Below are 17,037 nucleotides of genomic sequence, written 5' to 3' on the forward strand. Positions count from 1 at the left end.
AAAGTCAGAGATCGGATGAGTTTGTTGCCAGGTTATCTAAGTCATTTCTGAAGAAGGACTGACTTTATTATTATTATTATTTTTTTAAGAACACAAAATCATAGGATCATAAATCGTAGGACTTGAAGGGACCTTGAGAGGTCATCTAGTCCAGTCTTCTGTGCTCATGGCAGGGGAGGGTTGAAGAGTTATAAAATGAATTGCCATTAAAGACAGTGGGCCTGCTCCTGCACCCATTGAAATAAATGACAAAACAGAGAGAGTCTCTCCCCTCATGGCATGCTGCCATAGCTGAGAGCAGCAGAGGTCCTTGAGCTGCGGCCTCATTGTGTAAATGAGGAGGGGTTGCTGGCAGACCGTTCTTTGAAAAAAGCCCTACAGCTTCGAAATTCACTTCCCCATCTTTTGGTTCAAAATAACTCTGATTTTAACTTCAGGGCGCCTTGCAAGGCTCATCTATCCCCCTGCCCCCCATCCTCATGACAGTTGAAAATGGGGAAGAATGGAGGGGTAAATTGTTTTGAGGAGGGATTGGAGTGGGATATCCATTTGCTAAACTTGGTATGTATTTGTAATCTCTGCCATCGACGCCTAGAGCACATGGATGGGCACCCTCTTGAGCATGTCTGTAAACCTAAATAAAATGTCCATTGACTTGAATAGGAGTGGGATCGATCCTTGTGTTTTGCAGCTGAAATGGTATTTCAGCTCTAACCTGTAGCGATTTTAGGAAACAAACTATTTAAATAGAACCTCTCTGCAGTTTGGAAATGTGTGAATGTCTTTTTAAAAGCTCATCCAAACTTTAACAAAGTTAAAGAACACTGTGATGGGTTTAGGATGTGAGAATACTTCACTGTTAATTGAAAGGCTCTTTTTGTGAGTATCACAGTCAATGACTTGTCTTGAGCAGCTAATTAGTACGATTATTCCACAGCTGCATTAGTTTCACCACAAAGGTTTTCTCTTGTTTTATCAAAAGGATCAGTCTCTCTGGGAATGTTTCAACCTGACAGGCCTTAAATAGCAACTCTTCTCTTCCCCCCCACCCCTTTTTTTAAAGGAAAATTAGATTGTGCGCTCTGGAAAATCTGGGTTTAATGTTATTTAAACAAAATAACCCCTTTCCCTTTTTATTCCTACTGTGAACAATTTAATTTTAACGTACTGGTTCTAAACATCGCTTGCCAGATTTGCTGGCGAGCTCAGCTCCCACTGAGAGCAATGGGAACTATTGGGTGTGGAGCACCTGAGGATCAGATTTCTCAATGGGAGATGCTGGGTGCTGAGCACTTCTGAAAATCTGGCCCTTTACCTATGCAATGGTGTCGCTTGACTGGAATGGCTGCCCTTTAACATGTTAATGTCGTTCCTGTCATTTGAAAGCATCATACATTTTAAATGTAATGGGCCTAATACAGGGAAGCCCGGCAATAACGCAAATTCGGCTATAACGCGATTGTAAGGTGGTTCTGGCAGCCCCAGGCCTCCCCCCCCCAAAAGAAGGGCGGCTGGAACGCCACGGAAGCACAAAAAAACCCAAAAAATGGCCAGAGCGCTGCCGAAGCGCAAAAAAAAAAAATAAAGAGGCTGGAGCGCCCCTGAAGGGGGAAAAAAATGGAATGTGCCTTCCCCACTGCCTCTTCTCGCCTACCCCCGCTTACCCTTTTGGTGAGAAGAGCCATTCTCCACCCCAGCTGCTCTTCGCTCTGCCCCTTGCACGTCTCCCCTACTCTCCCCAAGTGTTTCCCTCTCTCGCTGCATGGCTGAGAGCCCCCGCTGCTGGAGCTGCACCCTTTCAGTTACTGTTATGGGCAGTTCGCAAATGAAAGTAGTTTTCTGCCCAAGAGAAATCGACCGGCTTGAAACTGGCCAGCTTGAAATGGTAAACCCCGCTATACCGCGACCCCGCACTTAGCGCGATCGAATATTTTGGACCCCAATCATCGTGTTATAGCGGGGTTTCACTGTACCATTTAATTTTTGTGTGATTAATGCTATTAATTTAACATTTAATCTAATCAGAAAAAAATGTCTTGTTTTGCAGCTGAGATTTCTTTTGGGAGGTGTTGGGATCTGGATCTTAATAAGTCAGACATAGCAGGTGTTAGTGCTCTTTGTTTCTGACTTCAATAGTTACGGCTTTTGAAAATCCCAGTCCTACTGTATGAACTCAGCATATGCTGTGGGTTTGATTCTACAGGTTCAAGCAACAAATTCATGTCTGTACTTGGGGCGGGAGGGGTGCATACATACCTAAAAGAGACTTTGCTGTCTTGTGTGGATGCGTTATTTCTGTAATATCTGTTCTTAACTGCTGAGTAGCTTTAACCATCTACAAAATGCACTTGCCTCCCTTCCATAGATGTGCTGCTCAGTGGTTTTAAATTATTTTGGGTTCTTCTTGGATGAAAGACACCATAGAAATAATGGTTATTTTTTATTAAGATTCCATTTTTAAGGGGGTTTAATGAGTGATTAATTGGCTATTGTAGATTGCTATAGCATGCAAGAGGTCAATAGGTGGCTTATAATCACTTAAAACACCTTCTACTGATGTACTTGTAATCATCTATATACCACATACTACTTTATATACTACTGTAAGCACACAAAATCTGTTACTCGTTTATTAACTCTTTGTAAACTACTCGTAAATAGAATCTCAATATGAAGTGACTGTAATAATTATAGCAAATCTAAATATAATACATGCCATTATACAGCATAGTAGTTGGAAAAAATCAGCTCAAATAATATTTTACAATAGTGTGTGTGTGTGTGTGTGTGTGTGTGTGTGTGTGTGTGTGTTTTAAAAAGTGGCATATGTGAAATGGATCAGAATGGGAATGAACCAGAAACTTTCTAACCTCCCAAAGTTGTCCTTGGTTAAGTATTTGTTTGATTACAGCAATCCCTGGTAGGTGGGATATAAAATGAACAGGTTGAATAATGTTAACCGGCACGGAGTCTTCCTTTTACACTTCAGATTGTGTCACGTGTTCAGGAAAAAACCAAATATCGTGTCCTCTTCAAATATCTTGTCTTCAACCTTTCCAGTTTCTTTTATTCTCTTTCTCTTTGTCTGCTTTTCCTGTGTCGTTATATATGTAAAATATGGGAGTTGTATTGATCATTGTGTTGTGAACGAAGAACGGGCCAGATCATTCCATCTGTGGAAAAAACACATTGCAGAGGGCCTCTCGCAGCTACTCCCATATGCCCTTCATACCCTTCACTTCCCCTCCTAGCATGGATCCATTACAAACTATTGCTTTGGTTTCCCTGCCTGCACCCACATCCCACTCCTCACTTCAGGCCTACTAGTGCCCTCAAAGTGAGTTGATACTGTCACAAGTGGTGGTCGCCCCTGAAGAGAGTGCTACTAGCAAATCTACTAGAACTCTAATGTGGTGCAAGGAGCCACTGCCCCAACCCACCCTTGAACACCAAGTTAGTATGGAGGGGTTTCCAGGTGCTCTCAGGGAGGCAGGAACATGTGGTGGAACTTTAGCCCCAGGCCTCAGTAGTTCTGGGAATCCTCCCCTACCCCTAATGCCTCCATAAAGGGTTGAGTAAAGTCCTCTTAAACTTAAGAAGATGCTAAATACAGTCTTTTGATTTTTAATTAATAAAAACATTGCCACTATAAATGGGAGTATGAAAGAATTATAGTCATGCTACAACAGGGCTCAACGGGATGCTGTATTTCTATTAGATGTTGATGAGCATTAGACGTCTAAAACTTAAAAATTTCCTCTTTGCTGCTAGAGATCGACACTTGAAAATAATGGCTCGACGTAATCAGGTTAATTTAGCTTAATTTGGCTTCTAAGGACCTAAAATAGATCAGCTCCAAATTCCAATTTACCCTGGGCAGCGTATTATTACTCATCCTCGTATGTGTGAGAGCCACTTTGTTTCACACTTAACGTAACTCTGCAATCGCAGGAAATAATTATTCTAGATGGGGAAACTGAGATGTCTGTGCCTTTGGTCTTCCCACAGCAGTTCCGAGCATCCTGGAGCTTCCAAGCCTCCCCTAAGCTCCTCCAGTATGACATCACGGATTTTGTTACGACAGCAGCTCATGCGTGAGCAGATGCAGGAGCAAGAGCGTCGAGAGCAGCAACAGAAGCAGCAAGCAGCCCAGTTCATGCAGCAGAGAGTACCACTCAGTCAGACACCAGCCATCAACGTCAGCGTCCCCTCTAACCTGCCCCCTCCTACCCAGGTGCCAATGGAAGTCCTCAAGGTAAGTGAGTGTGACTTTTTTGTTCAGTTCACTGGCTCTCAGACTTCTCTAAACATAGTCGATGTAATAGTGACATGGTTACTGATGTTCATGGCAACTAAACTTCACAAATGGGCTGCAGGGTCTGGTTTCATTTTTAGCTTTAACTCAGTGTCCCAGTACCAGAGAAGAATGAAGTTTTTAACTTGATCTCAGATGCAAGCGTTAGTTGCAAAATTAACACACATTTTGTTTGAAAATGTCTCTTTCACATATTTAAAGATTCCCTCTTAAAATAATTAATATTTCAAACCAGCCTTCCATTTAAAACAAATTAATTTCTGATCAATAATTGTTTTAAATACTGAATCAAAACCCATTACAAAAGATCTTCTCAAAAAGACTTAATCTGGAGTACGGGTGAGTTTCCAGCCTTTTGCAACTAGCCATTGTAATCCTTTTTGCTCAAATGTTTTGACTGCTATTAGTAGCTTTGAGGTCCTTGTTAAACTAGAAACTGTAGGAGCTTGTCAGTATCTTGCTGCCGGAGACTATGTAGCTTGCTAATTACTGAGGAAAAACTGTAACAAGAACAGACTTCGTTTCACACATGTTGGGTAAGTTGAGATAGAGTAGTGTACCGTGAAATGCCTTGTTAAAAGAACATATAAAATGATAGAAAAGATAAATGAAATAATGCGACATCAAAGTAAAGCACGGTAAGTGTGCAAATACCGAATTTTATCTACCACGTGCAACTCCTTCTTTGTTTACTTTTTATTAGAATATGAAGGTTAGTAACTCTTTCTGGCCAGTAAGCAAACTGTAAACCAGTAAATCCAATTGAAGTTGGTTACAATAGAATATTTTTCAGAGTATGGTGTAATGCTGGCATTTTTGTGTCAACTCCATTTTAAGATTCGTTTTAAGAATAGTGTGGTAGATTTAAAATAAACGTATCTTAAAGCAAACTGTGTACACTTGGGTTATCCTGCAAGTTTTGTATAAGTATTTTTAGTTATCGTTAATACATTATCACTTATAGCGGTGTTTAGTATTGTCATGTTAAATAAAAAGTATGGTAAAAGTGCCATTATTTAAGTTCTGCAAAAAATAAATAGGATCAGATTTGAGTACAGCATTTATATGTTTTGGCCGTGAGGAGGAAGGACATTAAAGAAGGTATCTGAATTTTGATTCAGGCTCTAATTTTCTGACTCTTCCCCCCTAATACAGAAGCTATTAAATGAACAAAGAATGTTTGACTGGAAAATAAATTATTTGTGATGGAAAAATGTACTGGATTTCTTGCGTAAATGCTGTTGTGTAGTTTGAATGCACACCTAACTGGTAGGTGTTGCCTGTAATGTGAAATATTCTCGTATTCAGAATACACTTGAATTAACAAGGAAATGATGATGCATTCAGAGTCTCAGTGAAAGAGCTTTATTTTCGAATCTCCCACTTGGTATGTGTAATGTTTTATGCCACCTTTGGCATTTAATTATAGCAACATATTTGGTTTATTTCTGCTAAATTTGATCACTACTGGAAATATTTAATGTCCTGTTTGTTATGTGACTGCCAGAATCACAGCAGTAGTATTAGTAAGATGCTATAGATTCATTATTTTGTAGCCGCCTTTTTACATGAGAGAAGGAGCAGTCTCTTATTTTTCGATGGTGCCTGAAGTAATAGCAGAGGCTCCAATAGAAAGAAGCTGGCAGGAGGTACCTGAGGGTCAGTTATTTAATAACATAAAATTTTAAGGGAGCAGATTCTGCTTTGCCCCACACACGCGCAATTGCGAGAGGCATGAAGATTGCTAGGCATGATGCCTGGGGATCAGGAAGAAGTGAGATCCTTGTGCTCGGAAAAGCCACCTCACTACTTCCCTAGGGAAGACCATGCCCCAGAATTGGTGGGAGAAGGGGGCTCCACCCTATAAAGGGGAATAGTAGTAAGTGTGCCCCCATTGTGCAGAAGGAGGTATTTTGCCTCCCACTGCTTCCTGTTTTTCCACGTGGTGCAGGGCATTCTGTAGCATCCCTTACTCTGGGCTGTGCCTTGAAAGCACAGTCTACCCCCAAATCCATATAGGCAACGGAGGAGGAAAACTATCTACCAGAGACACTGGTCGCAGGAATCTTATGTGCCACTCCATGGTGACTGACGATTTACATCTTCGAGTAAAATAAATATCTGTGCTAGCACCGTCTGCATCAGCAAGTGCAACCATTATGCAAACCCATGTACTTTGAGCACCATAGTTAGTGAAATGACTGACGCTCCGTGGAAGGGGAGAATCCATAAAACTTTTTATTTTTTATTTATTTCTGGAAGTTGCTAGAATCTGATCATTTTCTGTTACTTTTAATGTGGATGAGGTTCTATAAAAAAATCATAACACACAAAAATTCCAGGCACGACATTGATTCTACAGAAGTCTATGGCAAAATTCCCAAGAATATCAGTGCGACAAGAACTTCACCACAGAAGTACACGTATGTTTTAAAGAAGCAGTCAGATTTAAATGTGGAATTGATACCAGGGTATCTTTATATAAGAGAAACTGACAGCCCGCTGGATATTGAGGAACTCTTCTTTTGCTACATATCGGTTCATCAGAGTTGATATTTTATACGTCATCTGTTTTGAACTATGGACCAGCTTCCATAAAGACTGGACGTAAGCTTTAATTAAGAGTAGGTCATTATGATAGGAAGGTTTATTATCCTGATAGTCTGGGTTTAATGACTGAGCAAAATGCTAGACTAAACTAGGACTTCTATGCTTTCATAAACCTTAATGTGCCAAGTGACTTTTTTAAAAGCAGAGTTGCTGAAGGTTATAGTGTAAACAAATGGGATTTTGGATAGAAACTTTTCAAAAATCTGATTTTTGGAAAAGAAATTGGGTATCACAAAATACATAAAAACGTGAAAATTGGCTTAGGAACATGTGTTAAATAAATTTATTTACCTTTCTGTTTTACAGTGAAGTGTTTCTTTGTCCAACTCATTTAACTCCTGTGCCGCATTCACCCAGTGTAAAAGGATAGTGATATTTATTAGCTGTGTGCTAATAAAACAATAATTAATACAAACATATACTGTCTGTTATGAAGGTACTTAATACAGCAAAAGAAGAGTAACTCATGTTAGCCCACTTCATATAACTGTAGCACTCTCAAAACTGCATAATAAAATGTAATATGTTTTTTATGGCTACATGAACGAATATGATTTAATGTGCCTAACTATGGGCTCCTAATTGCAGGTTTGATCTCTGAAGTGGGGTAACTTAGTGTAGTAAGAAAACACCCGTCAGAATGAAAATTTCTATTGCTTGGTGAAGGGTAATTAACTGATATTCTCTAGGAGAAGGTCTCATGCAGCTGCAGCAATATCTGTTAGGATCCTGTGTTGTAATAGGATTTGTTGTGGCATTCCATTATGCTCCTGCAAAGCTGAAACTGGCTGTACAGAATAGATGCAGGCTGCTTTAAATTTTCATGAGGAATGCATCCGATTAACCACATCCTGCTATCTATTTCCCATTGGCCTGAATTAACACTGAGAGCTAAGACTGCAGAGACGTCACATAGTGACTTGAGACTGATGCAAAATGATTTAGACGTACTGTGCATCAAAAATAGGGCAAAATAATTTAAAACGTGTTAATTAAATACCTTGTTTACTGGAGGATTTCCAAGGCCCTGAATTCCATACTACGTTAATGTCAGATCTGAATCCATTTTTAAAGTGTGAAACACAAACTATTTTTATCTATATGGAGGAATTCAGCATTTTTGTAAGCAAGTCTAACTTCTTAAAATGGTTCAGTGTATTTTGGCTAAGTGATATGGACTTTTTTTTTTTAAACGCAGTAACTTCTTTCATCCCAGTGTTCTTTAGTTTTGTATACTTTTTGAATATATATATATATATATATATTTTTTTTTCGGTGGGACGGAAGGATTATTTATTGTTTTGTCCAACCTGAATGTTTGGTCCTTGAGTTGTTCTCCAGAGGACAAAGTTCTGAACTGGGAAACATGTGAGTTTAAGGCTTTCATTTGTATGGAATTTATTATTATTAATTGGTACCGGCACAGTTCTGTCCTGAGGCCCTTTCACTGAAGAAATTGCATCAGTTGTGCTTCACAAGGGTTCTCTTGAAAGTGTTTTTCTCTATTTATGTTCTATATGTAGTGAGAATGTGCAGACTCCTGGGTACCTTACAAACCAGTTACAGTAGTAAATCTTTAGTAAATCTTTATTGGATACTAAATACTAACCTGGGTAAAGTGTCACCTTTTTTCTGTTGCCTTGTCTTGAAGACTACCATGCAGTCTTCCGTAAAGCAAATCCAATTATATCTCAACCCTTTGTGTATCTCTGATTCCAATCAATTTGGATTTAGGCCTTTACATGGTCTAGAAACCACTTTGGTTATGTTGGTGGCTGATTTCCTCCTAGTCGTGAATGAAGGGAGATCTGAAAGACTGCCTCTCAGCTGCCTTTGATGTCTTTAACACACCTGTAGACCCTCACAAGAGTTGATAAGGTTCCACTTGAGTGGCTCAACTTCTTGGTGAGAAATCCAGGAAGGTGGTACTGGAGAGTTTACACAGCATTCCACGTGGTACAATTCAGTTTGTGTTCAAGTCCAAGTATTTGGGACTGCTAAGGGATTAGCAAAGAGGTTTGGAATATAGCATCTTCAGTGTGCTGATGATACACGGACTTTTATGTTTCCATCTCTTGCAGCCGTACTGGTGGACAGACTTACTTGGGAAGAATCAGGGCTTGGATGAGATTTAGAACCTAGATTGTGTTAAGACTGAGATTACACTGATGGGGAAAACCACTGACAGAAATCACTCTGGTTATAGCGATTGTTTGCTTCTAACTTCCAAGGTTCACAATTTAGGTTACTGCTTGATTCCCCAGCTGCTTCTGTGTGCTCAGATACCAGAATGTATCTTACGATCTGTGCTTGGCAAGATTTCAGTCTTTTCTTTAGGATGCAAACACCTGTCGGTCCTTCGGGTTGGATTTACCATATTGTGAGTGTGACATGGGGCTGCATCTTCACACTGTTCAGAAATTGCAGCAGCTGTAGAATGGTGCTGTTTGATTGTTAAATGGTGCTTCACTGAATGAATCTCACCTGTGTTCTATGGTCTGCACTGGCTATCTGACTTCTGGGCAAAATTTAAGGTATTCATTTTGACTTAAGAACAGCCAGACTGAGTCAGATCGGTGGTTTATCTAGCCCAGTGTCCTGTCTTCTGGCATTGGCCACTGTCAGAAATTCAAAGGCAATGAACTGAACAGGGCAATTATCAAGTGATCCATCTCCTGTTGCCCAGTCCCAGCTTCTGCCTATAACATCTTAAATGGCTTGTGACCTGAGTGGCCGTCTCTCTTTCCCCAGTGACATCACAGAAATTGATTGAATTACTCAAGCTAATGTGGTGAGCTGTCCCCTGCCCTGGGTGTTCTCAGCTAGGAATCACTGGCTTCAGACCTTGCTTCCTTCCTTACCTCACAAGCATCTGAATCCAGGCTCTTTGACGCTTCCTCTGGTTCTTGTAGGATTTTGTTTGGCTGGCGGGTGTTATTGGGATGATAGAGAGCAGTAGGATGGAGGCCAAGCAGATGGCTGCAAGTGTATGTGAAATGAATATTGTGCACTTATGGACTGAGATGGGTCAGAAATGACAATGTGAGGCAAGTGAATATAATTGTATAACATTTGTGAACAGTATTTATCTATCAGGTGAAGCATATGGGGGAGATACTTACTTTAACTTCGAACATGTTATCCTAGTTTTTATTTGTAATTCACGCATTGCATGTCCAGCAGAATATGGTTTGAACAAGGACACTAGATGCCAAAGCAGAGCACAGACTTCCTGGCAGATAAAATACTGAGGATATCATCTCCTCTTCTTCCTCCTCCTCTCACTGAAACTAATTTTACCCTGATGTAACTCCAATTAAATTCCACTGCTTTACATGAGTTAGATACTCTAGATCTATACCTTTAACTCTCCTTTGCTACGAGTCCTCTAAACAAACAAACAAACAAAAACAAACAAAACAAACAAACTTGACAGTGGTTAGGCTGCTGCTGTGCTCAACCCACTGCCTATCGTGTTGACCAATATTGTTCCCCATTTGTCCAGTTGTTTCCGTCTCTTGCTTATACTTAGATTATAAGCCCTTCAGGGCAGGGTCTGTCTTTCTGTTCGGTGTTTGTACAGCATCCAGCAGAATGGGACCCTGGTCCATGACTTAGGCTCTTGGGCACTATGGTAATACAAACTATTACTACTAATAATAATATCTGGCAGAAATACTCTGGACCAAATTCAGGCCTAGTATCAGAGAGTACAATTCCCAATTCAGTCAGTGAGAGCTGCTACTGCTTATGTAGGGGCCAAATTTTGTTTTTGTGCTGACCTCACTGTCCAACTCCCTGGCAGTCTTAATGCATCAATTCTAGTCACGTTACCGAGATACTGATCAAAACCAGCCCCTAAAGTGAATCCAGTGGGTCTCCTGTGTCAGGTGGAGCAGTGTGATAGCTGTTCCCTGAATTACTCACTTAGACAACTGCTAATGCTACTGCTATGACTGGCACCAGCTGCTACCCCATTCCAATGCAAGATTTCTGTCCAGTTTCATCTGGAGCATAGTAGTAAATCTGTGGTCTTCCTACTGCGTGTTTGTCCCAATATTTATGCTCGCTGGCAGGGAGTTGAGAAGGAAGCTTCCCCACTGTACAGCTGCATATATGTCTCCTGGGCATCACTGGATTCAGACTGCACATCCCAAGAAACTGGATCCCAGGCAGTTGTGACGGTTAATGGACTTTCTCTGCTACTTGAAGTCTCTCTGCCAAGAGTTCCAAAGTTTGTTATTGATTTGTTTATACAAGGGCGACCAGATCACACTAAAATATCGGGACACATTGGGGTGCCATCAGCCCTGCCCACAGTCCACTGCTGCTCCTCACGGGCTCCGCCCCCACTCTGCCCCAGATTCCGCCGCGTCCCCGCTTGGCCCTCCCACCGCGCCCTTCCTCATCCCCCAGCCAGCCGCTGGCTCGCCGCGTCCCTCCTCAGTCCCCTACCCACCGCCCGCCCGCTTGCTCACCCACCACTCGCCTCTTTGCCCCCCCAGCTCGCCACTCACCCCTACGGTGCTGACTTCCACTCTGGTGGGTGGGTGCTCACCCACCCCCTGCCTCTTCCTGCTCCTGCACCGCCCCACCCACATTCCACCCCTTTCCCCCAAGTCCCCATCCCTGCCCTGCCTCTGCTCCACCTCCATCCCTGAGTGCATCGCATCCCCGCTTCTCCCCCCTCCCTCCTGGAAAGTGCTAAGCGCCGCCAAACAGCTGTTAGGCGGTGGGAAGCGCTGGAGGGGAGGAGGAGCAGGGCGCAGGGGAGGGGGGGAAGAGGAGGAGGCAAGGAGCGGGGAGGTTGGCTGCAATTTTTCTCCGTCGGTGCTCCAGCCCCGGAGCACCCACGAGGTCAGCACCTCCCTCCCGCTCGCCTCCTTACCTGAATATCGGGAGAAATAGCGTCCCGATCATACATTGATTGGGACGCGGGACAAAGGGTTAAATATCAGGACAGTCCTAATTTTATCGGGACATCTGGTCACCCTAGTTTATACAGTGGCCTAGATCGATTTCAGGGCATTGCACAAACAGAATCCTGGTAACAAAACATAAACCTTTCCAACATCTCCTTCGTTCAGGTTGTTAAAATTGCCCCTTGTCCTTTTTCTGCCTGTTCCTAGAGAATCTGAACAAACCATTCCTTTCGTTTTAGAGAATATCAACAAAGCAGTTCGGCAACGTGCAAAATAAAATTGCTCTCTTTATGGCAGGTTGCAGAATATCCACTCCTGCCTTGTGCTTCAGAATAGCACATGCTCTCCCTCCCCAAAGATAGCTACCCTCGAAGTGCCCCATCATTCATACCTGCCACTAAGGGTATATAAGAGCTAGTCTATGCTGCTGCAGCTTCACTGGTATTGTCACTCAAGCTAGCTGTATCTAAGCTAGCTTGGCTACATTGGCTGCAGTCAGACCTCTGATTGCAGCATGGAGGTATCCTGAATGAACCTCACTTGAAGGGCCCTCCCTTTTATGCTTGTTGTTTTAGGCAATTACTCCAAGGTAGGGCAGTAGCTTTCCCTCTCTTTATGGTGCCAGTCCCTGCAGCATGTAAATGTGAAAGGAAACTCTTTCATGCAAGGGGGGGAGGGATAGCTCAGTGGTTTGAGCATTGGCCTGCTAAACCCAGGGTTGTGAGTTCAGTCCTTGAGGGGGCCATTTAGGGATTTGGGGCAAAAATCAGTACTTGGTCCTGCTAGTGAAGGCAGGGGACTGGACTCAATGACCTTTCAAGGTCCCTTCCAGTTCTAGGAGATAGGTATATCTCCAATTATAAAAGCTATTGGATGGAGTGTGTGTGCCTCACATCCATCTTGTATGATGTACTTTCCCTTTTTAGAAAGGGACCTAAATCAACACTTCCAGATTCCAAACATGTTGGAATTTGTGCTCTTCAGAGCCCAGAGCCAAAATTTGTGGCTTGGGGCACCTTCCCCTGACCCCTTTTTGCTGGCCTTGGAAGTATTCACTGTTGGTCTCTGCTGACGCTGCAATAGATTAATCTGTTGCCTATCCAAGTAGAACACATGCTGTGTCCAAATACGAACAGTTGAACAGAAAATCTCAAATAGCTGTGAAGGCTCACCGAATGCCCAGCTGCTCAGTTAATCTCATTCCTGATGCACTGCCTACAATAAATTATTATGTATCTTATAGATTTATTTTCTCTGTTTTAGTTACTTTGAAAGTAATTATCAAATCCCTGTGCACATAGTCAAATAGTTGTCCTTCCTTCTCATCTCTTATCTGCCCCTAGTGTCTGCACGCTGATGCATTGTGTTGCATTTAAAAAACAAATTGGATCAAACACCATGTCTGTATTTGCCATTTGTAAAATGCCAGAACGCCTTTTGGGTGGTACGAATTAACTGCTATATGCAGCTGTCCAGAAATAGTCTGGTTCTCTTACTGCTCCTGCAATAATATGGCCTGCTACCAAGAAATACTGTGTGCTCTTAATATAGTCTCTACTTACTGTAGAACTTTGTGTCTCCAGTTGGAAACAGAGAATTGAAACTACACGATCTGTTTCCTTATGGGAGATGTATTTTGCAGCCCGGAAGAACAGGAATAGTGAAATTTTAGCACCTACCACAGTACTGGTGCACTGGATTTGTGTTTCATAACTTTCTTTCCTTATTGTAGGTTGATTTAAAAGATGTATGATAGCAAGTTGATTTTGTATGTTTGAGCTCCAGTTTTTAGTAGAAGGTTAGTTAAGCAGTTGGGGGCAGTAAACATAAGGGACAATCTTGACTTGAAAGTGATATATTTTTTTGAGGTGGGATCAGACCAGTTAGTACTGAGATGCAAATATAACTGTTATACTGAGAGACCAGTTTCTCTTCATACTCTTTGTGAATTCTAGGAAGCTTCATTCCAGTAGCTTTGGGGGGATGGCGGGAGGTAGTCTTCCTGAAGATTTCTGAGATAAATATAAACATCTGTGCATAAAGAATCTGCTGCAGGCTTAACTCTAAGTTTTTATTTAAATAAAAGTACCTGTCTGACTAGCTGTGGCCTGATATACTTGTGTCTTGGGTCAGAAGTCATTGAAAAATGTTCACTCAAGATTTAGAATCAGAACCTGAGGATAATCTGTAGCTTTGCTTTGGAGACTGCTTGTACTGGGAGTCCTTGGTCGAGTGGCGGAGAGAAAATATAGAAATTCAGTATGGCAAAGTGGTCACTAGTGATTAAAAATACATACTACAGTACTTGAACTTAAAGGTAAAATAATACATACAAGTTACTGATTGCTCAAGGTCTAACAGTTTATATAATAGGCTTGACCTTGATCATGTCACTACTTCCATGGATGCTAACAGTAGGTGATAGCTGAACCATCTGCAATAAAGACTCTTTGATTAGCTGCAGTTTTAAGAAAAAGCTGGTTCTTACCCAAGACTGAATCTCCCCATTCCAGAGCGTCAGTAGGAATTACTTGGCAGGAAAACTCCACTTTTGGGGGATACTAAAGGAAGGAGAAAGGAGGGGGAGGGGAATCATTGGCGGGCTGTTTAGTGGCTGTTTGCTTCTGCTGAAGGGGTTAGTGTATTAGAATAAACCTGGGGAGAAATGGTTTAGTGGGCAGAGCAGATGAGATTTAAAGATGATCTGATGCTAAATGTTAGCATGCCCATGCTGAGGATTAGCTGGATCTTTGCAGTACAACCTTGCAGTTCCAAATTTACCTGTGATCCCGCAATAACATCCAGCAGTGAAAAGAGAGATTTCATGTTCTCACAAAGAATTTCAGTCATCTGGAAGGCAAGAGCTCATGCTGCTCAAATGCCACCATTCCAAAATTCTTAGGTTGTGCAGCCACATGGGTTAGTGATCACTCAGCCTGTTGCAAGTAATCCAGTTCTAAGCGTGATCTCAGTCAGTCCAATCACTTGTTAAATCCTTCAGGGAGAGACCAATAATTTTGGCTCACCAGTTCTTTAAACTGTTTCTCTGGCTGTGTGAACCTCCAAGCATGCTCCGTGGAGTCTGAAGCACTAGACCTTGTGGAAGGGTGTTGCAGTTTGTCTCTGTAGCTGTGGATCTTAGAAGCATTGCAGAGCTTCCATGGCCCACCAGCTAAAGACGTTAACTATGGCTGCAACAAGCCCTTCCTCCAGTCAGCATTAATGCATAAACAGCCCACTGCACTGTCCTGGCTGAGCGGAGAATGGATGCCGTGTGTTAATGTACATCGTCGCTGATGCACTGATTGCTTGCGTCAAACATGCACTTCCAGAAGAATCTGATCACAGCAGAATGCATGGATGAGGTCGCAGGAGCAACAGGAGAAGGAGCGCTAAGAAGGGTGGTATGTGAGCAGGAAGGACCAGAGGAGGGAAGAGAATGTGAGGAGAATATGAAGGGTGCTGGAACCTTCAAAGTAATAGAAAGTGCCTATGGAACAAGGAGAAGAGCAGCAGGGACGGTGTCACTGAAATGCATTGAAGCAGAGCAAAACTACAAGAAAGGATTTTTAAGTTTAAACAGTGGGGAAAAATACAATGCCATCCAATGAAAACAAATGTAGGCTTGAGACGTGCATCCTGCAAGTGTGTCTTTGCAAAGTAATCTAACTTGTTAGACCCTACGAACACCTCAATGGCCCCTTGAATTGTAATTCTCAGGCTTAGTCCATTGATAAACTCCAGTAAGTGTTGCTCATTGCTTTAGAAAGGCCTTATTAGATAGTGGGGTTAAACGTTCCATGGGCTGGAACCAATTCATTTGTATTCATGCTCAATAAAATGAGAGCAATTTCAACAGTGCAGTGTCTACAAATAGTTTCAAGCCACAGCTCGGCAAAGTAGAGCATTTTGGGAGCAGAGCTCAATGCCAGAGTTTCAACTGAAAGAAGGAAAGATTAAAATTGTAGGCTGGGCTGGCAGTGACTGGTGCATATAAATACAGTTGGCTTGAGCCACAATTATATGTGTGCATGTAGTTTTTTAATATTGTATTCTATATAAAAATAGGCTAACCAGCTGCATTTTACATGCTTCTGTGTTTTAAGACTAAAGTGACTGAGCTGGTGATCATTTAGTTGGTAGAATTTCCTATGCAGTGTTACTGAACAGTGTGTCAGGTTTCAGAGTAGCAGCCGTGTTAGTCTGTATCCGCAAAAAGAACAGGAGTACTTGTGGCACTTTGTTAGTCTTTAAGGTGCCATAAGTACTCCTGTTCTTTGAACAGTGTGTGTTCATGGCTCTGCCATAGACCACCTCCTTGAGTCCTAGGGCAAAATCCTGTCTTGTTTTATGCCGATGAAGTGAGAGAAATGGAATACAAGGAGCCTTTCCTCTCTGCTCCTGCCACCCATGCAGGAGCCAAGGAAGTATTAGGCTGGAATCTTGCTTAAGCACTAGTACAGAGAAGTAGCTAAGCGGCCTGAAGTGATGGCTGGACATGTGGGTGGGCCTGCCGGTTCCTTGCTCCTTCACGGAGCAGTGATCAGACACTCAACACAGCACTTTCCCCTAGCCATCTTACTGTATATTCATTGTTGCCCACAGCTGGCAGCATGGTGTAACCACTCCCTTAGCGCCAGCACTGCTCCTCTCTGGTGTGAGTTAGACCCACGAGCAAGATTTTGCCCGAGGTCTGCTGCTTATGATGAATGATGTCTCTTAAATTACTACTTGATTTTTTTTAAACCTTCTGTATTTAAATAAATCAACTCTGAAAGTTTGGTGCTTAAAATAGGCACCTAAATATAGATTTGGGCACCTAAAAGAAAATGGGTGTCTAACTTTCAGAAGCTCTGAGCACTGACAAATGCAGTCACTCAATGGATGTGGCTGCTCGGCACCTATGAAAAATCTGGCCCCAAGTGAGAAGCTGCTTGGTAAAATTGGGTCCCAAACTCTTCACTACCAGCCTTTTCCTTTTCTTGTTCTCATTGACAAACATCAGCACCTTGACTCATTGCAAGTGAAGATGAAATGCACATCTGTGGTGTGCTCCATTGTGCACGATGCCAGGTTTTGGAACCAAACGGTGCCCTTGGATCTGCTCGTGAGACTCTTGCTTACTTCAGAGTTCAATCTGGGGACTAGTGTTTGTCATCAGTTAACTGCTGCTACCAGAGACGAAGAGCA

General features: G+C 42.3%; 1 protein-coding gene across 8 annotated transcripts in view; it reads left to right on the top strand.

The window, feature by feature from the left end:
• Positions 1 to 17,037, top strand: part of MITF (melanocyte inducing transcription factor) — a 163,128-nt gene that overhangs the window by 98,713 nt on the left and 47,378 nt on the right. For all 8 annotated transcript variants that reach the window (XM_045024997.1, XM_045024998.1, XM_045025003.1 and 5 more), the window contains one exon: positions 4,009 to 4,255. In XM_045024997.1, the coding sequence (XP_044880932.1) occupies positions 4,009 to 4,255 (247 nt within the window). The remainder of the gene's footprint in view (positions 1 to 4,008; positions 4,256 to 17,037) is intronic.

Source organism: Mauremys mutica, chromosome 7, assembly GCF_020497125.1.
Source record: "Mauremys mutica isolate MM-2020 ecotype Southern chromosome 7, ASM2049712v1, whole genome shotgun sequence".
NCBI lineage: Eukaryota > Metazoa > Chordata > Testudines > Geoemydidae > Mauremys > Mauremys mutica.